General features: G+C 42.6%; 1 protein-coding gene across 12 annotated transcripts in view; it reads left to right on the top strand.

Moving 5' to 3' along the window:
* IKZF1 (IKAROS family zinc finger 1) overlaps positions 1–25526 on the top strand; it is a 99484-nt gene that overhangs the window by 15415 nt on the left and 58543 nt on the right. For all 12 annotated transcript variants that reach the window (XM_035253388.3, XM_035253389.3, XM_078342435.1 and 9 more), the window contains exon 3: positions 7370–7489. In XM_035253388.3, coding sequence (XP_035109279.1) covers positions 7370–7489 — 120 coding nt within the window. The remainder of the gene's footprint in view (positions 1–7369; positions 7490–25526) is intronic.

The raw sequence follows: 25526 nt of genomic DNA on the forward strand, positions 1-25526 counted from the left end.
AGGGTTTTTGGTATTTCATATTTTCATGCCTCATGGGGTCACAGCCAGCCCCAGAGGCTGGCCTCTATTCAAGAAAAGTCTCTCAGTGGCATCTTGCCTTGGCTGAGTACCCTCGTGTTTTGAAGTTTCTATGGGATTCCACATGTCAGTGCTCCTGATGAAGAGCAGGACCAGTGTGTGGCTGCTCCCCTGCTTGCTGGCCTCCCTGGAGAAGGCAAAGGAGAGAATCTTCTGAGTTCCATGGAAATGGAGATAGATCTACCAATAACAGGCCTCCCTCTCCACCGCTCCTTCAGCCACTCTATTCATGTTTTAGGTTTTGGACTTTTAACTCTCCAAGATGCAAAGAACAAACAAAGGCTAGCTTATTTTTCTCTTAGAGTTAGGCTTCATATTTATTACAATATAATTTTCATATTCTTTATGTAATCTCATATTCTATATCTTAAATGTAACACTCACATATGAGAATTATGTAATGCTCTTTTTGTATATCACTGAATATTTTCACTTAATTTTTAAATTTTTTTAATAGACATAAAATAATTGTGTACATAGACACAAAATAACTGGGCACTTAGTGATGTTGTGATACATACAGTATATAGTAATCGGATCAGGTAAATCAGCGTATACATCGTCTCAAACATGTATCATTTCTTTGTTGGGGACATTCAACATCTTCCTTCTAGCTATTTGAAACTGTATCTTATTGTTAACTACAGTCATCCTGAAACAGTGTAGAACTCTAGAACTTATTCCTCCTATCCAGCTGTAATTTTGTCTCCTTTAACAAATCTCCCCCTCTCTGCCCCTCCTCCCACCTGTCCCAGCCTCTGGTGGCCTCTGTCCCCCTTTTTACTTTGATGACAGCATTTGTTAGCTTCCACACGTGAGTGAGAACATGTGGCTTTTAAACTTTTAGAGTGTGGTGTTCAGGCACTTCGTGGTACAGTTGGGAGAAGTGAAAATGTGTCCAAAAGTTTGTGATTATCTGTATAAACTAAAATTGTATAAATCCAACAATCTATCAACTTCGCGTTGAAGAACTTACCTTAGAGGTGTAGTCTCACAAGTGCACAGAGCATTTAAGCATTTGTTCATTGGAGCACTTATCAATGTTTTAAAACTATGGTACATTCGTGTACTTCCACATTCAGCCTTAAAAATAAGGAGGATGAGAATGAACTAGTATGAAAGGAAGTCCAAAATACATGTGAAAGTGACAAAAGCGTGGTTCTTGATGGTATGCCAAATATGATCCCATTCTTTAAAAAGGAAATAAATTATATACACGTACACGTACACGTGTATATAATTTATATACTTGCACATAAGTTTAGGAAAATTCTGGACTTCCTCTTGGAAGATTGGTGGTGGAAGGAAGTGGGTGAGTTAGGGAAGAGGAGGGGGAGAAGGAAAACTGCTTTTCATCTTCTACCTTTTAGCATTATTTGAATTTATTTTCCTTAAGCACATACTTTGTTTTTTAAACAAAAAAGCACAACAACAAAAAACTACTTAAATGGCGGCGGGGGGGCGGGGGAAGCAGTTTAACTCTCTGTTGGCTTTGCCAACCTCTCATGCAGCCTAGGAGAGCTGGTCTGGGAAACATTGGCACATGAGGACTGTGATCCTCACTCGTGGAAGAGGGTCTCATTCACTGGGTTTTCTGACTGTGACTAGAAGTGATAGAGTCAGAAAACCCAAAGATGTTACAAATTTCCAGGGGCAAAAAGATACTTTCGTTGTTTCTGCTCTTCTGCTTTTCCCTGTCACTTTCACTTTGGGTAGCTTCTAATTGGTATTTTGCATGGCACATCTGAAGAAAATGAAACCCCTTTGGCCAATGCAGGGATTTACACTCAGTTATTCTAGAGTCAAAGCTGAATGCTGACGCCTAGGGATTCATCTCTAGAATGTTTCTATAAGGAATAGCCACTCGATATTCTGATCTCAGGTCTTAGTAACAAAACTAACAAAAGCCTGATGTTCCTCTGGTGGTTTTCTTGTCCCTACCACTATACAAAATAAGTAATTCCTTCTGCACTCTGACTGTTTAAAGGATAGAGTAGCTGGGGGTGGGGATAAGAACGAGCCCTTATTACACAAGACTTCCTGAAAAAGGAAACTTTTTTTTGTTGGAATGATTTGGTCTGAAATTTAGTTTGTATACACTTACCAAAGGGATTCCTGTTTCTAAAACACTCATGGTACTTTTGATTTCTGTTAGCCTTTGAGTACTCTACATAGTGACGAGAGCACTCAAAGAGTCATGTCACTTTTAGAAAGAGTTAAAGGATACTTTTTCTACTTCTTGGAGTTTCATCTCTGGTTCTCCAGTTAAAACCAGTATTTGATTTTTCATTTCTAAAGTTGGAATAAGTGACAGCTATGGCATAAGGATGTACATTTAACCAAATAGGAGTTGACATTCTTGATAAGAAATCTCAGGAATATGTTGCTGAATCATCCTCTTTTCCCATAAAATATTTAAGTATCAGCAATTTCATAGGATTCAACCTAATATATGTGAAATGCTTGATAAACAGATAAAGACTTAATATCTGGTTTTTTTTTTTCAAAGCACTGGATTCTGTGTTCTTTGAGATTTATCCTAAATGTGCACTGTGTCCTGGCTTACTGTGTCTGGCAGATGTGTAGTAGTAGACACTCCGTGAGTGTTTAGTGACTTGAATCCACAGGGTATTGAGAAAATGCTATTGATAGACTTGGAGGAGAGCATATCTAAAGCAGGGTACCCTTTAGGGCACAGCTCACTAATTTTTGGGTAAAGCATATTTTTCCTTTCTTTGTGTTTTTGGCCATCTTTCCAAAATGTGTGTTATAACTATGCGTTATTTTTTGGTTTGGTTTCTAAAGTAAGAGTTAGCCAGTGGGAAAGTGAAGTATATGGGAGCTGAGAGACTTGCATCAGCATCCCATCTCCGCCTCCCACGATGGGAACTGAGACAGTTATCTTTGCCTCCTGGACCACTGTAGTATTTTCTATAACAGGAGGGCCTTGAGCCAGTTGATCTCTAAGGTTCCTCTGGCACCTGTGACCCTAAACACATGTTGGATTTTTACTTAATGCTATTTGTAGTTTTCTTGGGATATGGAAACCAGAAGTACACCCTTAGATATATATAATCTGCTTAGGTAAAGAATGTTTGTATATATTGCAGTGTCAATGGCAATATTTAATTAATTAAACATAGTAAATCACATTGATTGAATGCTTTGTATTTACCAAACATTACAAGAAGTGTTTTCTCATTTCAAACACACAAACTCTCACAGAAGAAAACACAATTATTATCTCCAACTCGCAGGGAGCTGAGACCCAGAGAATTTAAGTAACTGACCACAAGTCCAGTAGGGAGTCAGAGATGACTCTGGGGTGTGAGCCCTATGTGGACCCTAGAGTTGAAGCTCCTCCACTACTTTATAGAGTTGAGATTCTATATTTTGAGCTTGTATTTACCCAGGGAGTTATGCCCCCTTGGGCAGTTGTATATAATAAAACCTCATGCATTTGGGAGGGGGGATCACAGAACTTTGTGGAGTGAATTATAATCTACTTGACAAATTATTTGCTTACAGTTTATAAGCTAATTGTACCATATCTCATTTAGTTTTCCCAAAACACTTCTCCTAGGTAATGCTTTATTTGAAACATAGGCCATAGGTAAGTTAAATGTAAATTCATATTTTTATAATTTAGCCAGAAGTTTATTTCATTTTTCTAAATATGTGAATGGTATTGCATCTTCTAAATTATTCTGTTTAAACACTTGACGTCGTGCTATCTCCGTCTCTGTGTGTTTGCTGGGAGCTTGGTGGAATATATGCCTTATGTTTCTGTGTGCACATAGTTTACCAAATAATGCCATAAGCTTACTTAGCGTATTAGAATCCATGCACATTATTTTTATCTTATCTTTACTGCAACCCTGTGAGATAGACCAAAATCATGTTTTTCAGCCTCCTTTTTCCACTTGAGGAAATAAGTCTTAAAAAGGTGACCAGTCTCACGTTCCCGTTGGTCTTACAACTAATCGGTGAAGCCAGAAAGCCAGAATTATGTCCTGGGTCAAGTAACTTCTAGTCACTGTGTATTAGTATTTGAGGTGTGTTGGCTTGATTTAATCATTTATTTTTTAGTGTTTTTTAACCTTTGCATACTTTTACATTTTAAATGGTTAACCAGACAAATTCATTTAAAGTCATTGCATAAAAATACTGTGCCTGTTATGACAGGTTTCATGAAGTGATAACTTTTCATCATGGAGATCCTCAGCTGTCACAGACAACGAGGGGCCCTGGGTCCAGAGGCTCACATGAGGGATGAAAGTCTCAGCAGCCTGGACTCACACTTTGGGGCTTTTAGGCAAATCAGACAACCTCTTAAGAACTATCACTTAGTTGAGGCAAGGAGAGCTTGAATTAACGCAGAGCCCTTGGTGAGCATGTGAATATACCTCACTTAATGACCATCCAGTTCTGACTCTTTACTGGATGCTCCTATATGTACCAAGGCTGATTGTTTATTCTCCCTTCTCCCCATGTGGTTTCTTCTGCATAGAGAGTTTCTATTGATCAGTCTGACCCATGGTATTTTGGAATTGCGATCCCTACTGTTTCATTATTCCTTTTCCTCCCCCATGTTGAAAAAAATAAATGTCCTGAGATGCAAGATCAGGGACAGTGGAGCACTGACATTTAGTTCAGGGCAGGAACCGAAGGCAGATGTAATTCTTAAGAAGCACACCTGTTATTATGAACCATCCCTCAACAAATTGTAGGGGATCCTCTTCTCTCATAGACACAGCATTTAATTCTTTTGGAAAAAGTAGGAGTGATGTGGATGTATTTTAGCATGCACTGAGCAGAAAGGATGGCGTTCCTTCACTGGTTAACTCCTGATTCTTCATGATCCTTTCTTGGCTCCAGGGTGCTGTGCACCTGAGGGCGCCTCAGAGCACCTCTCAGTGCTCCAGCGTGATCACAAGGAAGAGCCATAAGAGGAAAAGAGTCAATAAAGTTTAGTTTCTCAACCTCCCACCCTGACCCCATAACAATGACAGCTAGTTAATCATGAAACACATGCACACTGCACGCGCTCTGTACGCATTTACTCATTGGGATAGCATGTCAGGCCTGGAGGCTCTATGGTTGTTTCTATGAAGGTACTTTAGCAGGTCTTCAAGAAGGGAAGTGGCCTAGGTTCCTTCCTCCCCAAATTGCAAGGTCCCCACTTTACACAGAAGACCTGTTGTATATATTACAGTTCTGTGTAAGATTATCTTGTTATTCTTACCCCCTGCCCCCACCCACAGAAAAAAGATTCCTCTTCCTAAAGTCCTGGAAGTTTGAACATCACTGCTCTAGGAAGTCATCTTACACAAAAATAAGAGTTGTCAGGTGCTTCCTATGCCTCCTGCGTTCTCCTATGTGGAGTTTTTCCCGTTTATGAAAGAGGTGAAAACACGAAGGTATTTAGCAATTGTCACTTTAAACTTTTTCTATTTATAGCATGAAAATAGTAATGACTTAATGTACCTTTCCAAGGCTTTAACATAACATGAGGACATTCAGTCAGTGTCTCTCTGGCCGTTGTTTTTCCTTGGGAAATTCTTATACTCCTGCTCCATCTTTAGCTATGCATTTTGTATTGGCTATCCAGATATACCGAATAATGCTCTTTCTGAAAATATGCCAGTTGTGGTAATTACAGGTAAGCTGGAATATTAAATTGTGATATCTGTTTTCTAGAGAGTGAAGTAGTATTCCCCAGAGCCTAGGCTTGGTGCCTGTGCAGGTTCTATTTTAAATATTCCAGTAAGGGTTGTTTTATATGCCAAGGATGATTTTACTGGTCTTGCCAGTCAACTGAAATGCTGGTGTTACTCTTCTGGGAGGTTTTATTTAAACAAGCAAGGACATGGCACACAGTACCTACTCATATTTTTCAGACCTTTTAATATTTGGTTTATCATTTGCACACACTCTTAAAAATCTAGCTTTGTCTGTGTGTTCATGTCATTTTGCCTTTTGCTAGCTCAGTCAGCAGACACACACTGCCAGGCTGTTGCCATTTCATTAGACTTCTTCAGGACCTTCATCTAAAACGGTCTTCCACACCCGATACAGCATTAGTTCACATCATCTGTTTCTTGCATGTGGGTTGTGTCTCATGTCAAGTTTAAGTTAGATTGGAAGGGCAGAAACTACAGGAGTTGCAGCTTCAGTGGAAAAAAGAAAAGTATTTTCTATTAGTCATGGCTTCCCAAGGAAGGTTGGATTCCTGAGTAGGAGTGATTCCACATTGTCAGAGCCTCTGATCCAATTTAATTCTAATCCAGTCAAAATAAATATAGGTATTCTGTAAAACCCAATTTCATTTTCTAAATCCTACTTTGTATAGTATAAGCAATTTTTGTATTTATGTGGATTGTGTTTTATTTTCCTATTTCAAAGAAAAGTATTTGTGTTGGCGGACTCCCTTTGCATGCAAGGGGGTCATTTTCCCAGTGGGCATGGGGTTCCCTTCCATTCCCTGTCCAGTCTTCTTCTCCCCACCAAGTTAAGTCTAACTAAGCAGCTGGTAAAATAATCCCTGGCGCTTGCAAAGAAAGTGAGCAGATAGCAGAATGTGTGGCTCTAAGCAGCGTACCTACTGTGGTGTCCTCAAACACAAATTGACAGAAGGGTGTGGCGCAACAAGCTCATTGGGGTACTTGGGGTGGGAACAAGCTTACGGGGGGAAAGTTGACAAAAGATAGGGAGAACCTCAAAACTATAGATGCCTTTTGATGCAGTGATAAAGCGTCTAGCTATTTATACTGTGGTGATTGTTAGGGATATGAGCAAAGATTGGCTATTAGGATGTTCATTACAGTGTTGTTTAATAATAAAAAAAAGAACACAATATGAGTTCAAAAATAGGAAAATAATTGAAATAAATCCTGGTATACCCGTTATAAATCAAACTATGGAAATATGGCCACTAGCATGGAAATATGTTTCTGAGAATGTCTAAAATCTAGTTTATTTTGTAAAAGAAAATATGTCATCTCATATTATTTATAGTATATAGAGGTGATTTTAAGAGTGGCAGTGTCTAGGATTACAGGTGATTTTATTTTTTCCCTTTTACACATCTGGGTTCTCTCATTTGTTTTGTGTGGGGAGCAGTGACTTTTTTTTTTTTACAAAAAGATAAAGGTATTTGTATCTCAGCAGAGAAAGCAGTGGCTCCACCCGGTACCTGCCCCCTCATGCCACCCTCTCAAGCGAAGCGAAGGGAAAGCCCAGGCACCTTGACAATGAACGCCCAAGACTCAAGCTCCTTCTTTATCCTCAGGGAAGGAAAGCCCCCCTGTAAGTGATACTCCAGATGAGGGCGATGAGCCCATGCCGATCCCCGAGGACCTCTCCACCACCTCGGGAGGACAGCAAAGCTCCAAGAGTGACAGAGTTGTGGGTAAGTGGGTCACTGGCCACCTCCATGCCTGTGAAACCTTTATCTCTTTATATTTGGATGCAAGTCATTTTATCCATTGTGTTCCCTCAACTGGCATATTAAGGAAATATGGCACAGAGATCGCAGGATGGGGGTCTTCTGGTATGCGGGAGGATGGACACTCACAGGCCAGCATGACCGTGAGAGCCACACACACCCCATAAAATGTGCGAATTGAGGAGCAATTTTCCCCAGGGATGCGTCTCTGTTACTGTCCCCTGTCCTCACTGCCCTTTCAGGAATATCAAATGTTATGGATTGTGTTTTGGCAACAGTACTTCAGTGTTTGGGGTTAGAAGAAGCCACATCTGGCCATTTTGTGTTATCCCTCTAATCCCTAGTTCTTAAATTTCAGATTTAACTGAAAATAGAAAGTTTCATAAATGGTAATTTTTAAATGTTAGAAAAAAATCTAAGTTAGCACAGATTTACATACCTTTCCCATAAAAACGTATGTTTGGAACCGACACCTGCAAGTCCACTGGCTAACTTAGACATGCCACAGTTTGTGTTTGGAACGCGTCACCCAACCTCTTTATTTCAAGAAATCAAAGACTGAGAGAAGTCAATTAACCAAGGTCAAATGATAGAGTCAGAATTGAACCGAATTTCTGACTCAAAGGCTAGTCAGAAATTCAGTTATACCATGTTCTCATGAGCTAATGAGTCAACAGTTCTTTTGAATACCTGTTTTCCTCCTTCAAAAGAGAAAAAGCTGTGATACTGAGAGCCACCCATTGACACAAAAGAGTATCATGAAGGACATACAGGTAAAATGAGGTAGACTGGATCAATGTGGGTCAGCTACATAAGCCCCCATAGCCAAGGAGGGAACATGTATGTAAAATTCTCAGGCTTATGCGAATCACCTCACTGTCTGACTATAGGACATCCTAGTGCAATAATGGGAAATTGCGATAACTGAGAATTTTATCTACATGTATAGAAAACATACTTTATATGTTTTTTATGTGCATTAGAAACCAAGTAGACTAAGTATAATGGTTCCTTTTTTTTAATTCAGCAGTACAGTTAATGACACAAACAGATAAAGATAGTGGCTAAAGCCATTTGGCGTAGATGAATCCAGAAAACAAGTACATTTATGAATTATTTTACCCTATAGGAAAATGGCTATGATAAGCAGGAAAGCAGAGGGGAAGAGAAATGAACTTGTGGCTCATCCACTCTATTCTACCCAAGAAAGATACATATATCATTTCAGGGTTTTCCAGCATTGGGATGCAAATGATTATGTTTGATTTCAACTTAGGTTTTTATTTTTGAGATTATCTTCTATGTATTGCAAGTGATACTGGTTTTACCACACACTGTACTGTTATAAGGGTTCCTTTCAAAACACATTTATGTAAGTTAAAAAATCAAATGAAATGGAAACATTAAGTCACTAGTAGAACATAGATATGATAAAAGTTTGCAAAAGTGGTGCAGGAATAGCCATTTGGAGGGTGATGTTACCTGACTTGTTTAGTTCCTGAAGCACCCAGTGCCAAGGATACTATTCTCCCTTCTTAACACAGGAGCAAACAGATGCTCACACCCTGCCTGAGAATACAGAGAGGCTCAGGGACTGAGCCAGAGTAAATGACCCACTAACCATGTAAATGAAAGTCTGGATGTCAGAGTGAGGACGTCGGCTTGGGTCACTATGGAGAAAGAGATGGGTTCTCCCTGGAATCCCTGCAGCTGCCCTTGGAGGCTGTGAGCCATCGTGGCTGGGGGCATCCTTTAGAGAACTGAAAGTCAGGCTGATTCCTGGAGAGTGAGGACTAGCACGTGTGCCTTCAAAACAGTGTCAGTATCCTGTCCCTTATGGACTTCACATTGTTGGTAGGTTTTCCTGGATGGCAGATCACCCAGCACTCTGATGGGTTCCCAGAGCTGTGTCTCTTGGTTCAGAGTCCTGCCCTCGGTCTTATCTGCACTCAGCACAGGCATCACCTTGGAGTCAGGGGCAGGTTTGTCATTGCCCAAGGCCATGACCCTCCCTGCCCTTTATCATGTTTGACATGATTTTCAGTCTACTTTTCCTTCAGGATGAAGTTGAGAAAATATGACTTCAGAATTGTGAAATTAAAAAGCTCTGGAAAACCTCTTTGCTTGGCTTGTAAATAGCAGTCGATGCAGCCCTGTGGACAGGTGGGGACAGCCATGTGACCTGGGCACTGAGATGATTTAGGAGGATGGGAGAATGAATGCTTCTCAGTGGAGCTGGAGGCTATAGGAGTGATGGGTTACTGCAAAGAAAGCAAAAAATATGAAGGCCTGCATGACAAACTGGGCACCACACAAGGGACGGGCTTGAGAAGAGGAAGTGAGGGAGGGAGAGGATCTCACAAGACTCAAGCGCCCAGGAGACACGGAGGGAAGAGAGGGCTCTTCACAGAGCTGAGTTAGAGACTACCCTCAATGGTTCTGGAAGGAAACCAGCCAGCTTTCATATGTGGTGACAGGCTGTTCATTAATTTGTAGTGTATAGCATTAAATAAATCAAATATGTAGAGAACATTAGGAAACAATATAAAAAGGTAAGGAAATCCATGGATAAAGGAAATAAACTGGGTACCATATTTCATCAAATTATTCCATGGGAATAAGTCATCAGAGCAAAGAACTGTAAAGAGTGCACAGCAGGAAATGAGAAGACAGCCCTCTCCGGTGACAGAAGCCATGGGGCCGGCAGGAGGAAGTGGAGTTGCTTAAATGCAGGGTGAGCAGCAGGGTCGGAGAGTGCCGTGTGGGGAAGGCACACCTCGGAAGGGACAGGTCCAGGCCCCCTCCCTCCTCCCTGGCCCGGAGCTTCTGGCAAGGCTTTTCTTCTCTGAGCCTCAGTTTCCTCTTTATAAGGTAGCAGTAGCAACTGAACCCATGTCAGAGTAGCAAAGACACAAAGTAAAAAGTACAGAAAAAGAAGTGTAATTTGTGCAAGATGGAAATTTCAGAGATTTAGGAGAAGGGTAAAGAAACCTATTGGAGCCTCAGTTGGGAAAAGGGAGATAATAGATGACCTTGTAACACCAAGGATAGAAAAAGGATTTCTTACTTTAAAAAAAAAATTGATCCAAAGAATAAGCACACTGAAAACAGCCAGAAGAGAAAGGAGGAACCCGTTACAATAGGGCAAGACCAAAGGATAGAGAAAGGGTGCTGGCCAGCACCACTGACCGAGTCGAGCCAGCTGTCGCTCTTGAAATTTTAAGGAGAAATGGTGAGAGGCTAAAAGATGGGAAAAAAAGGTGAAAAGTTATTTGCTAATAATAGATTACAAGGGTGTCTGCTTTAGAAAGAGACAAGGAACCCTTTTGGAAAGCTGTGAGCTGTTATGACCACTGGCATCCTTCAGTTTTAGACAAATCTAATCTCAACAAGGATAACAGACCATATTAATAAACAAATTGATGGGAATGGTGGAAATCAGTCCCCTGTGATGAGGCTGTGAGGATATCCTTATTGGTGAGTCACTCCCAGAATAAGCAAGTAGTGGTTTCACACCTCATTGCTTTATTCAATGTGGAAGGAACATTCTAGGTTTGTGTATAAGTTTGGGGAGAAGGAGACAGAGCCAGGAGGGAGAGCAGCCCTGCAGCCGTGAATTGGCCTCAAAACAAAGGATTTAAAGTGCTGCTTGGAGAATTTAAGTTAGACTTAAAGGAGAGATGTCGTCTTAACTCTCCTTTTGGCGAGGGGAGATTTAGTCATCAGAACGGTCTATTTAATGAGACTTGTCTATTTAATGAGCTTGTTCTTCTGAAGTGGTCTTTTTAAAAACTAGAGAACTCTCGCCTCTCTGAAGTGGTTGTGTCTGAAACTGTTTCAAGCTGAGCATGCACTCAGTGACCTCTTCAGGCAACCCCAAATTTACTCAGTCAGCCATGGCACTCATACTAGAAAAGTAGAAACATGAATTCAGACTTATTCTGAAAACTCTTGAGCAGGGGCTCTTAAAAGGTTTTCATTTAGGAATTATGTCAGAGTTGGCGTCTGGAGAGCAGATAAGTGTTTTGGATGAGAAAAGCCACAGCTTAGTTATTTTCTTCTCTTATTCAGTAATACCTCCATCTTTTTCCTCCTTCTCTATTCATCCCTTCTTGCCGGTTACCGACTTCTCTCTTGTACACATTTCCATGTCCTAAATTAACCAAGGGTCCTCAACTAGGATTCTGTTGACAGGCACACGGGTCTGGAGGTGTAACGGCATTCCTCCCCCATGAATTCAGGCAGCAGGGGAGGTATTTGGGTGGGTGGAACAGAGGAACAAAAGACCAGAGGATAAAGAAAAAAGATTCCAGGTTAGAAAACGGGATGGCCGCCCTGGAGAAAGAAGACAGGCTAATTTAGGGCTTAGAGTAAAACTGAAGAAAAAAACGCAGGGCAGAGGCACAGGGATGCTGTAGAACTGAATTGGGACCACGATTGACGTGAGCAGAGATGGGTTGGTTGAATTCGTGCAAGGTGGAAGGATGGAGGCCCATATGGGCCTGGGACAGGGCCTACTAAATGACTTGCTATCTGGCTTGATAATCGGGACAACCTCAGGCAGTATTATTCAGGTGGGAGGAAACTCGAGTTTGAATATAGGGAGATAAGGTATATTTCTATATGCCCTGGTACATTCTAGAGTGTGCTTCTTTGGCTCTGTACCCTGGAGCAGCCAGCTCCTCAAGTTGTGAGGAGATCGTCACGATTTCATGAGCGGTTTATTTCAGCTTGCATCTCACAGTGTGGTGTTCAGAGGCACAGGCTCTAGGCGCCCTGAGTGAAACTGAATCAGTACAACTTAGATTCTTCACGTTGAATCCTTTGAACAGTATTTGATTTCCCTTAGCACAACTGAAAAAAAAAGTGGAAAAAAAATCTAGATATTTTCCTCCGGACAACAGAACAAATGATCGAGTGTGTAAAAGCATAAATCTTTTTTTTAAAATTCATTCAATCGAAGTGAAAATTTCTTTACTCAGCCATGAGTTCTAGGACTGCAGTGGGAATTGTAAGAGGATTACTATATTTTTAATTGGCTATGCTGTTGCCAAATCTCCCCTTCATTTTCCAGTGTCAGGCAGAAGACCAGCACAGTACTAGGGGGTAGACAAATGGTGGTAACAGTCCTCTACAGCCTGGGCGGGAAGGAGCGGTGCTGGGGACAGCTTTCACCATGGAAAGAAAGCAGCTGCTCTGGTCTAATTGGAGATTGGGCAGCAGGCTTTTGAGCACGGATGCGGAGCCTGCTTATCTAATCAGCAGCTAGAGGAAGTTGTTTTTATCTGCGAAATGCATCTCTTCTGAACCGATAAACCCCATTTTTGCTGGGGAGAAATATTATCTAGCAGCATCTGAGCATTAGCTGAGCTCAAGCATGTTCAAATGTGAGAGAAGGCTCAAGCCGAGAACTATTTGCCAAGCTTCAAGTGCCTGGAGTATTGGTTTTCAGGTTTTCTTTTTTCTTCTTCTTTAAGGAATAACTGAAAGCATATTGTTTGGATTCTTGTTCACCTTGCTTTTTTAGTTCCTTTCCCCCTTCATAGTTGAATTATTATTCAGTGATCCATAGAGCAAATTTTGAAAATTCTGTCTTCCTCATCTTGCAATTTACTACCTCTGTCTTGGAATGGCTTGTGAAGACGGCAGGTGTTGTCACACGAACACATCCAAACCAGAAAACGCCAGTTGGAAAACCTCCTCTTTTTCAAATTTCCCAAACATGAGATACAGCATCACAGAATAATCTGCCCACCTCTGAGCTTTTCCATGTTTGATAAGAGAGGCTATGATGTAACAGGTTCATTGCTTTGCATTTCAAAGTAAATTTTAATTTACAATCTTCTAGATTGCCTTTTGGGTAGGTGTTTTATGACTGCTAATTTGTCAAAAAGTTCAGAATGCTTAGAGATCATGATGTCTTCCACAGAACCTCATGACAGCTTTGACTTTAGATTAAAGTAAGTGACCTTTGTGCTATATCAGATACTGTCTTGCACTAGGTTTTGGAATAGACCGGTGAGATCAGACAGCAGAAGTTTAGTCACTTACCTTGGAAAACTGAAATTGATGTGTGTGCGTTTGTGTATATGTGCATGTGGTAAATGTATCTTGTGTGTGCAAGTGTCTGTATATATGTGGGGGGTATATGTTGTGTATGATGTATGTATATGTGTATGTGTGACACGTGTGTTTATGCATGTAGTTGTATGTGGTATGCATGTATATGTTTGTGTGTGCTGTGAGTATATGGATGTGAGGTGTATATGTTATGCTGCATATATGTATGTGGGATGTGTATGTGTGTGATGTGTATATATGAATGGGATGTTTAGTGTATATGTGTGTTGTATATATGTGTATGGGATGTGTGGTGTGTATGTGTAGTGTATATATACATGTGAGATGTGTAGTATGTATGTGTGGTCTGTATATGTGTATGGGATGTGTGGTATGTAGTATGTATATGTGTATGTGATATGTGGTGTGTTTTGTATACTGTGAGGGATGCATGGTGTGTGATGTATATGTGTGTATGGGATATGTGGTGTGTATATGTGGTGTGTGTGGACATGGAATGTGTAGTGTATGGGATGTGTGGTGTATAGTGTATATATGTGTATGGGATATATGGTGTGTATGTGTGGTGTGTGTGCACATGATATGGATATTTCTGCAGGATGTGTGAGGTGTGGTGTATATGTGTGGATTGGATGTGTGGTGAGTATATGTGGTGTATATGGTATGTCTGTTTGCATGGGATTGTTGCATGTATGTGTGTATGGGATATGTGTTGTGTATGGGATGTGTGGTGTGTATATGTATATGAGATATGTGGTAGGTATGTGTATGAGGTATGTGGTGTGCAAGTGTGTATGGAGTGTGTGGTGTGTATGTGTGGTGTGTTGTATGTGTGTGAGATATGTGGTGTGCATGTGTGGCATGCATGTGTGTGGGATGTGTGGTGTGTCTGTGGTGTACGTGTGCACATGCATGTGGCAGCTGAGCCACAGGGTGTTGCTGTGCCCGGGAGCAGGCCATGTGGATAGGCAGGCCCGGCTCTGTCATTTCCTAGCTGCCGGCCCTGGTATGTGGCTCTGCTATTCCTGCACTGTGAGGTGAGGGCATTCCCCCGATCCTGGCTGTCATGTGAAGCCTGACCCAGAGGAGCACAGCATGGATGGCCATCCCAGGCAGCCGCGCTGACATCATCATCTTCTGCATTTTGGCATGCTCTGTGTCAGACATTCCTGTTAAGCAGGTGGCTTTAGGGAGAAGCCCTGACTCACTGATCCCAACAAAAAGCTTACACTTCCTCGGTGATTAAAAAAAAAGGTGGGGAGGGAGCAGCTTGTGGCTAGTCTGGCAAGGCCCAGAGAGTCCTTGAGAAAGCTCAGTTGGCAAAGCCATGTGGTTGCCACAGCTGGAAGCACTGGGGCAGGAGGAGCCCTGCCTGGCCCCCGGGGAGACAGAGGGAGGGACGAGTCATTTTGCCACAGGTGTGCATGTGCTGGTAGCGGGGTGTGCTTAGTCACGCCTCAGCTGTCTCCTTCTTTTAGGAAGGTGTGGAGGTGGCAGGAGGGTGGGCTCCAGCTCAGGCTCAGAGGCACTGGAGGCCCGCACTTGCTGTGCAGCTGAGGAATGAATGGTGCACTGCTGGAAATGGAAACCTCAAACGCGCTGATCTGGGTATAGCCCTTCAGGTGGCCTATCAGATAGCTCGTCCTCGGGACAGGCAGTGGCCAGAGGCCAGGAGGCCTTTGGTACAGAGGAGAGGTGGGCCAGAAAGCACAGCACCAAGGGAAGAGGGGCAGGGAGGGGTGTCCCAGCAGCCCCGTGGTGTTTGCCCTTTTGAGGCAGCTCCATCCATTGTTACAGTGTTCACCTCAGTGGGTGACTGGGGCCACAGTGATCCCACTGAATGCAGTGGGAACAGCCCAGAATAGGGGTTAGCGTGAGACCCAGGGATGGTGCCTAGCCTTGGAACCATCTGGGCAGTAGGGATGTCAGCTCTGAGTGAGTTCCAGCTGTGGGACACCATCAGCTCAGGAGGGACAGCCAGCAAAACAGCAGGACCACAGGGGCTCTGGGGAGTAAATACCTTTAACTGTCTAAGGGAGGAGCGGAGAAGGAGATAGAGAGTAAGTTGTGTGATTTGAGCAAAATTTCTAGAAACAAACATGGCAGGAAAGCCTGGGACAGCGATTTTAGCGAAGGTGAAAGTAATTGCTGGGGACAGGATGGTGCCCAAGAAAGAGGTGTCTAGGGGGTCAGTGGTGGGTTTCCCACAAGCAGCTCAGTAGGGTTGGGGCAGAAACCAACCTTGTGAGAGGGACCAGGAGCAGCCCAGGAGAGGAGGCAGCAGCTGTGGGCTGGCAGTGGCATCTGAAACTAAGGGAAGAAGACAAGGAGTTGCTTGGGGTCAGGGGTCAGAGGGGACAGTATTTATAGAGTTTTTAGGGGAAGGTTTAAATGTGATTGAAGGTCAGTAACTGGGAGCTAGTGGGGAAGAAAGGATTAAAATCTAACCGGCAGCCCCAGGGTAGGCTGGCATGAGTCACCTATAAGCTGGGGCTGGTCTTGGACTATCCCCTAGGTCTCCTCCCGGCGCTCTCCTCCCTTCGCTCAGGGCTCTATGCAGAGGTCCCGCACAGAGAGGTCTTCTTGGACACACGCTCTAATATAACGTTCTCCTTGCCCTGCTTTATAGCAGGAATGTCACCACTCACAGGTGAAGGACTCAGCTCTGATTTGCTCCTTGTGCGATCCCCAGCACCTGGGCATCCCCCAGCCTACAGTAGGTTGGTATCCGATACATGAGTATTGAATGAATGAATGGAATATGGCACTGCTGTCTCAAAGATAAGGGCAAATAGAGCATTAGGACAGTAGAGAGAACTTTCTAAGTGAGAGGAGAGAATTTAAGACTGCATCTGACTGTTCATCATTTTATTTTAGGTCACTGTTTCTCAGTGGACACAGTGATATCTGGGGTAGAGGGGCACTGCTTCAGGTGAGACTCCCCTTCCCATTGCGGGATATTTAGCCACCAACATCACAGGTGGTACCATGGTGATTGTGACACCCCTAATGTCTCCCCATTTCCCAGGTGAGGCCCCTGCTGGAAAAGCCATCATTTAGCCCAGACTCATTCATCCTCACTTCCTTCAGTACCTCCCACTCAGAAGAGCTTTGAAAATTCAGAAGGGTCATCCTTGGCAAATTTGTTAGGATTTTTACTATAGCAAGTAATGTTCCAGAATCTGACATGTGAATTTAAAAAAAAAAAAAATCTGTAGAGAAATTGGACCAGAAAAGTTTGAAAAATGCAAACCTTGCATTTTCGACCATGTTTGCAGTGGTGACTACGTGTCTCAAAGGTGCAGATTAACTACGAAAAGTTGCTTGTTTTTATAAACAAAAGCCAACATTAGTCTTATTCTTAATCTTCATTTTATTTTGATGCCTTCAATTCAAGATCACATTGAACCTAATTGGTTTAATTAGTGGAACCAACTTCTAGAAAATACAGCGATCTTCAGATTAAAAGTGCTGTCAGAGTAGATAGAGAACGTTTTCTGTTGCCAGGTTTTTGGTCCCAGTTTTATTTTCTACTTTGTTCCATCTGCGTTGAAAGAATAGTTAGCTCTGTGTATAACACAACCAACTGACATTTCGTTAACTTTCCTTCTACATGGGGTTTCAGAAAGAAATGGGAAAATAAAGCGGGGCGGGGGAGTTGAGCTGTGGTTGCCAGTTGCCACCTGTCCCCCTATCTAGTTAGTGCATTTTCTGATTTGGGAAGTGTAAATATAACCCAGAAAAAACAGCTTCCCCTCCTTTTATGCAAAAGTAGAAAGCTGAACAGAGTACAGCCTTAACATTGCCCCGGAAAGTTTCTGCAGAACGCGTTAGACTAAATGAAAGCCCTTGCTCTGGGGGAGTGGGCTATGCCAGGAAGCTGCCTGCCAGGCCCTCTCTTGCTGGCAATTCAGGGCTGGGCCTGGGCTACTGTCTCCCACCAGATAAGCCCAGTTTTCTTCAAACCGTAACAAGAACTTGCATTTCACAAATGACCTCAGACCTGCTCACCGTTTTAAATTCTTTGCCTGTTAGGATCAGTGAGATAACAGAAACTTATGAGAAACTCAGAAAGCATGCTCCAGTGAGCAGTGAGCTGCCTAGAATCAGCCAACTGCTAATATTCAGAACATCTGCCAGGCTGCTGGCAAACTTTTGGTAGCTTGAAGTCGACTGTGGTTGGGAGTATTTACAGCACAGAAATCGGTGAATGCTGCAAATCTGGGCTTTTTCTTTTTCTTTTTCTTTTTGAGAGCCAGTTTATCTGCGCACCACTGACTTAAATACACTTTTAATGTCCTGACAGCTGAAATTTGACAGTGCAATTTGAAAGGAGGAATTTTTGTGGGGTAGGGGGGTGGGTGCGTGCGTGTGTGTGTGTGTGTGTGTGTGTGTGTGGTGGAGGAGGAGCTGGGAAAGGGTGACTCTATTGGGGAGGACTGTGGGGTACACATATATAATTTGTCCAACAAGAGTTGGTTCCAAATGACCCTTTGCCGTCAATATCACAAACTGGAAATGCTGGAGCAACTAGACTGTCCATATTCTAAACAAAACACTTCTTTAGCATTTACTTTGGTTGCTGGGGGAATATGATTAGAAAAGTATTCTGTATCTTATTTATGAGATATTATTATTGCTATTGCTATTATTTGGAGCTGAATGATTTTTATTTGGGGCTGAATGATATTTAAATGTAAAGCAAAATGTCTAAATTACATTAATATGTCACTAAATTCATATGATTTTTCCAGAAAAATACTAGCCCACGCAATTCTTTAATTCTTGTGATTAACTTGATCTTCTGCAAAGAAATTTCTGTTGACTTCCTTAGATGAAATGCAGCCCTGAGATGGGTATGCAGGCCCAGGAAGTGGCCTGTGCAGTTCTCCCTGTGCCTGCAAGGGGTGGCTTCTTGAAGGCACTTTCTCAGTAAGCGCTTAGCAATACGTGCATGTGTAGGGAGACTATCAGAAAACTTCCTCTACTGCAGAAGGGCTGGAGATACTGTGTTTTTGTGCTTTGAAGCACCTGACACTTGCTGCAACTCCATTAACTGAAGAGCAACCCGTTTGGTGCCCTAGTTTCAGGAGTGAGTTCAGCTGCAGGGATCTGAGAAAGACAGGTCTAGGGTGTGTCTTTGCACGGCCTGCTGCCAGGAGAGTACTTCCCCCACAGGGGATGTGGCTGCAGGCTGTCGATTTCCACTGAAATCACCAGGCGATGATTCCGGTGAAGCCCTGAACATCCGGTGTCACTCCTCACCAGGTTGGGTGTGATCGATGGAAGGCCTCCAGCACAGCCCCTTGCTGCATGGTGGAGCCCAGTGGCAGATGTGGCTGTTCTCTTTTTCAGAATGAAGGACTGTTACCCTAGAAGTGAAATCCTGCTGAAATGAGAAGAGCACTGCTATTATATTTCTACAGGCAGCTATATGATCATTTTTATTATTATGCTTGGAACCCGGCAGGATTTTGACTGCTTTTGCAATATCTCTATGCTCTCCACTTGAACTTGGTGGCAATAAAAATAAGAATCTTCCAGTGCCCCTGAGCATTTCTACTCTGTCCGTAATGTTTAGTGACAGTTAACTCTTACCAGGTGTAGCTACCCTTACTTAACCTTAGCATTACGGTGTAAGTAATCCTTAGTGAAATTATTGTTCCGTAGAGAATGCTGTGATCTAAGGAAGTGACTTTCATCCTGAGATGATAACGGAGTTGTTTCTGTCATTCCACAGGCTGCATTTACTCACTGTTTTAAAGTATTATTGCTACTCGTGTATGGTCTTAACACTGATTTTTATATTTGACTTTGTAGCTTTAAGTGTAAAACTTTCTGTTCAGTTTATATGTGTTAGTTAATTTTTCCCATTTCAATAACCATGTTTATTGTTGATGGAGTCTCCTAAAATATACCCTTAAAATCTGCTTGCCCTGTGCACATTTTAGCATCCCAGGCTGCGATGCAGTCGTGCAATCTTGGCTCACTGCAGCTTTCGGCTCCTGGGTTCAAGCAATTCTCCTGTCCCAGCCTCCCAAGCAGCTGGGATTATGGGTACCCACCACCACGCCCATCTACTTTTTTGTGTTTTCAATAGGGATAGGGTTTCACTATGTTGGCCAGGCTGGTCTCAAATTCCAGCCAGACTTTGTGATCCACGTGCCTCAGCCTTCCAAAGTGCTGGGATTACAACTGTGAGCCACCGTGCCCAGCAAGTATGGACACAACCTTGAACAGTCATTGTTTGAGGGACAGAGGTTTTACAGATGGATGATAGCTAGCATCTGTGGAACGTTATTTGTGAAGTATAGGAATCTGATATTACAAGGTAGCACTGTCCAATGGGAACATAATTTGACCTGCATTTGCACTTGTCCATTTCTTAGAAGCCACATTCAAAAAGAAAAATGACACAGGTGAAATTAATCTGAATATTATTAACTGAGTATACCTAAATATTATTTAAATATGTACTCAGTATAAGCAATTGTTAATGAAATATTTTACTCTTTTTGAACTATGTCTTTGAAACCCAGGGTGTATTTTTTTTTTATCCTCACCACACACTTCTGTTTGGGTTGGTCACATTTCAGGTCCTCAGGAGTCACATGGGTCTAGGGGTCACCTATTGGACAGGGCAGATCTCGAAAGTTCCAAAGAACTATGTGTCATTATATTGTGGGGGGGAGGGCCTATTTAGATGAACCCTTATTGAATGTTAGCCAAAGACTAGTCATTTATCAACTCTAAAAGCAGTTTTTAAATCAGTTTGCTTTTTAACACATTTCTCAGTGTTCAATCATGATTATTTTTGAACACCTGATTTTTAATTCTTTCATTTTTGCCCACATTTGACTTAAAGAAAATCTAGGTCCAGTCCAATTTTAACCATTGGGTTTATTTTATGTAGCTGTGTTTTAAGTATAGGTCTTGTACTTGTAGGCATTTTGGTTAAGTACAAAGTAAGGAGAATTCAGCAAATACAGCAACATGTAAACATGTCAAACAAAGCAGTTTTTCAAAGCTAAGTAGCTGAATTAAATGTACAAATACATGACATTTAGCTTTTGTCTTCACCTTCATTTTATTTCCATGTACTCTATGGTAACTTTTTAAAGTTGGGAAGTCCTCTTTAAATTTTTGAAATGAGGTAGGCTGCTTTATAGACATGAGGCAGGTTCCTTGAGAGTGCCCTTGAGGACAGGCTCTAAGTAAACTAAGCTACAGAGACAGACACCATCACACCTATGGAACTGTTTTGCAAAAGTGTGGAGAGTAATGCCTCTTGATACTTCCTAAAAGATGCTTTTGCAACCTGATGAAGCAACAGAGGAGAGGTGATGAAGGAAATGTTGTGTTTTGTCTTTTTTTTTTTTTTCAAAGAGAGAAAGATAAGCAGCAAGCTGCCTGCCTGCAGCCTGAGAAAGCAGTTCCACCTTGGCACGCATGTCCTCATAGCCCAAGCAGGGCCACCCTGGCATGTGAATCTCCTCCGCAGTGTGCAGCCCAGACCCCAGCCTTCCTGTGTAAGGGACACCTCCTGCCTCTAACCGCTGCTCTTCCTGCAGTTCAGGAGACAGCGTGTGCTCCTGTGGCGGCTGTATTTCCTGAGTACACCGTGATCCAAAAAGGCACAGATTCGTCATGGAGGCTTTGATTGGGCTGTTGCTGTCTTTTGACCTTTCTTGTTTGCTTACCTGTTTTTTTCCTTCCTCCTTTTCCTTCTTCCTCTGTCTTTTTTCCTCTTCCTTCCTATCTTCCATTTTATCTTTCTTTTCCCTCCTTTCTCCTTTCTTTCTTTCCTTCCTTCCACTTTCTTTCCCTCCTTCCTTTCTTCCCTCTCTCCTTCCTTCCTTCCTTCCTTCCTTCCTTCCTTCCTTCCTTCCCTCCCTCCCTCCCTCCCTCCCTCCCTCCCTTCCTTGCTTTGTTCCTTCCTTCCTTGGCTTTCATCCATTCTTCCTTCCTTCCTTCCTCTCCTCTTTTCTCCCTCCCTTTCTTCCTTTTAACATTTGATCAGGGATATTATTTCATCAGGATTCTGTTACTTGGGTCCAAGAACTAGTGAACAAATTTTTTTTCCCAGGAGTAAACTTGTCTACAAACATAGAGAAAAGGCTGCCAGTACCATCAGGCACACCTCCTGCATGATAGGTAACCTAAAATATTAGTACAGCTGGGAATAACTGGAAGAGTCAAAGCTACCCAAATTTCTTGCATTTTCCTGCTTATTAAATGAATTAGGGATTGCCTGGCTTGAGATTTGTGGACAAGGAGAACTACCTCTTTGTATAAGAGGCTTGTGCCAGGAGAAGACACACCGTGCTGAAAATGTTGCTGTCTCTAGCTATGGCCATCTCGTGTCTTTAACTGAGTGTACGCAGAGTGTAATACATGCAGAGGGATGGGCTGAAGGCCTGAGGCACCAGCACGCATGTCCCGCAGACTCGACCCTGGGGGTCCACATTTTTTCCATCACTCACATTTATTTTGCATCTCCCTCTTTTGATTACCTTCAGAGACCCAAGCACTTGCTTTTGTATATTTGAGTCTGTGTTTTATTTTTCTTTTAAAAATAGTCCAAAATCCCTTTAGAACCTACACCTTTGAATAAAGTGTTGACTTAACCCGGGGCATGCTGTTTTTGTTCACAAATAAGGCTTAATTGTGAAGTCGTGAGAATCACTTTCTGGGCTGACTTATAAATTTACCCACCTCTTTTTCCCCCAACCCCCAGAAAACCTCCAGAAGGTGAGCCCAGCTTGTTGTAAAAGATTTTTGAAAAGGGAGTCCTGGTTTAAGTTTCAGTTCTCTGCCTTACCGGAATCAGGATATGTGGGGCAGGCCTACCTTCTCTTTCTTCATCTGCAAAATACATTGAATGAAATTGTATTTTTTCATAAATATATGATATGTAAAGTGGTATTTCAAAAACGCATTAATCTACATGACCAGGTTGGAAAGGATGCACTGTTTGCCTTGTGTCTGGTGTGCGACTGTCCTCATATGCAGATGCTCAGGCCACATCTGTTGGTGTCCTCTGCCTTCACTTCTTTGTCCCTTCCAAAGACTCCTTTACAGACTCACTCAGCAGTGTTTATTAGCCAAGTTCCTTCTCTTCACACATCACCAATCATAGGGCAGGTTATCCACATTTCACCTCTATATTTCTTTGTGCTTTGGGAAACACATTTTACAACTTCCAGACTGTTTTCCTATGTTCATCTGAGCACATCTAGAATTTCTCCATTCCTCCGCATCAGTGCTAAAAGCACAACCATTGCATATAAGCTGTTATACTCCAGTTATTTTGTACCCCATGTGCAGGTAGATTGCAGGATCCTTGCAGGCAGATACCACATCTACTTGAATTGCTTCGTGATCAGGTAACACAATGCAATGTAAAAAGTAGGAACGTAATCAACATCTGGACTTACGAAACACTAAATTCAATGTATTGTGATGATGCCTTTTTACGAGACAGACTTTAGAAATAGAAAATCATCTTAGTTGGAATTGCAAGTTAGGAAGCAACATTTTAACTAAGAGATGAAAATACTTAAAAGGGAAAGGAGCAGTTCTTATACAGTTGAGGGGGAAAAATAAAATGTGTCATCTAAAAGCTAAATGTATTAGGTTGGTGCAAAAGTAATTGCGGTTTTTGCCATTAAAAGTAATAGCAAAAATCTCCATTACTTTTGCACCAAACTAATAGATGGGAAAAATAAGAGGAATGAATATTTTAAGCTTTGCTATATAACTAGAATATTCTTAGAAGTCTGGAGTCTGTGAAGGTCACAGCTTCTGGTCTTCTTCAAGCCCTTAGGGTGTAAATAATCTGAATTGACAGCATCCTGGGATCTCAGAAATTATTAGCACATCCCACATTGAATTACCGCCTTACTAAAATACTTGTGGGTGTATATTACAAATTTGTTTTATCCTATTTGGTTGTAAAAACCATAAAGAAATCTTCAGGCTTAGTAACACCATACTCAGAACTATGTTGTCTTCAAAGCACAAACCAAATCAGTTATAAGAGACTGGATCAATCATGGCAAATCAGAGGTAGATAAGACCTGTTTCTCCTGAGGAGCTAAACAAACTGCAGAGACCTAAAGGGAAGCCTTGCACCACACTCTACTTGAGGTTTGGAGCTCAGGTTTTGAGTGGTGTCAGGACCCCAGAATGCATGGGACCCCCTGGGAGGTGGAAACTGAGATTTGGAGGATCAACTAATGAGACAGATGCATGTTAACTATCTGCTGTGGCCCAGGCACTCTGCTAGGCAGAGGAGTGAGCCAGAAAGATGAGATTTGTGGGGCCAATGAGTTTGCCTTCTGGTGCAAGAAAAGATAGATGTAGCTTGGCAGAAAGAAAAGAAAAGGTAAAAGATAGAAACGAAATAGAGAATAATCTGTCTCCTTGTCCCACAAGCAATTCTGCCTGGTTTTGAACATCTGGTTCAGTTAAAATACCTCATGAAAATATTTAGCTTGATGCACTGAAGTCCTTGGCTGCTTTTGTGGGATGCACTGATTTCAGTCTGACTGTTCTCCTAGTGGAAAGGGGAGCGGTAGCTTCTGTCTGCATGTGCATGAAACAGATGGAAATTAGAAGTGCTTCTAATGCAGACATCTTCATCCTACCCCCACTGCCCAGAGCTAGCCATGTGCACAGTGTGCTTGAACGGTGGTATGTCGCCGCTGTGCACAGAGATCCCCAGGCCCATAAAACTGCCAAGAAGATCATCAGGAAGGCTGTCAAGAGATCATCAGGCCCCAGTGCATAAGTTCTTTGTGGGCACCCTTAACAGGTGATCAGCTCACATGTTGAGACCCCTCAGGAGGCAGCCCGCTGTGAGTTTAGGGAAGCACTGATTTATTAGAAAAGCCCTAAACTTCTGCTTCTCTCTAAAGCCAGCTCTGCAGATGTCTGCAGTGTACCTGCTTTCTCTTCTGTCAAGCAGAACTGCCCTTCTAATCATTGACAACACGTCTAAATAGCCTGTTCTCGGCTGGGCGCAGTGGTTCATGCCTGTAATCCCAGCACTTTGGGAGGCAGAGGCAGGTGGATCACAAGGTCAGTAGATAGAGACCATCCTGGCCAACATGGTGAAACCATTTCTCTACTAAAATACAAAAAATTAGCCGAGTGTGGTGGTGCACACCTGTAGTCCCAGCTACTCAGGAGGCTGAGGCAGGGGAATCTCTTCAACCCAGGAGGTGGAAGTTGCAGTGAGCCGAGATCACATCACTGCACTCCAGCCTGGTGGCAGAACAAGACTGCATCTCAAAAAAACAAATAAACAAGCAAAAATAGCCTGTTCTTTTGGCTAAACTGTGTTGGTTTCCTCAGAATGTAATGAAGCAGACACCGTGATACTTTTTCCTTGCGTCTTCTCGCTGGTCTCACTCTTCCCTGGCATTCTTCAATGTGCCTGTGCCCTTCCTAGAACATTGCCCCCAAAGGGCCTTCCTGGCTTTGCTAGGGAATGCAGAATGAAAAAGGAAGCCCAGCCCCTGCCTCCAAAGGAGCTTGCCCGTGTGTAAATCTACCTTTCCCCTCGGGGTGTGATGGCAAATAGTTTCCCAAAGCTAACTGTGTAATTCCACACAACTCACTGCCATTAGTCTGAGAAAGCATGGCATATTAAACTCATTTTCCATGCTTCCCACCTTTATTTACCATTCCAGTTCTGAGGGGCAGAGAGCTGGGCAGGAATAACACCTTCTCGCTCCTCCTAGTAGGGCACATGCGCACATATAAAATTGTGTTCAATTTCTGCAGCCACAACCCACATTAACTGTCAACTAAGAACTCATGAGTCAGTTTCTCGGGAACAGCCCTGAAGACATTATCTCCGGATTCTTATATTTGTGCCTTTGATATTTGGAGGGAAGGGTAGGATCTGGCAATT

Source organism: Callithrix jacchus, chromosome 11 (genome assembly GCF_049354715.1).
Source record: "Callithrix jacchus isolate 240 chromosome 11, calJac240_pri, whole genome shotgun sequence".
NCBI lineage: Eukaryota > Metazoa > Chordata > Mammalia > Primates > Cebidae > Callithrix > Callithrix jacchus.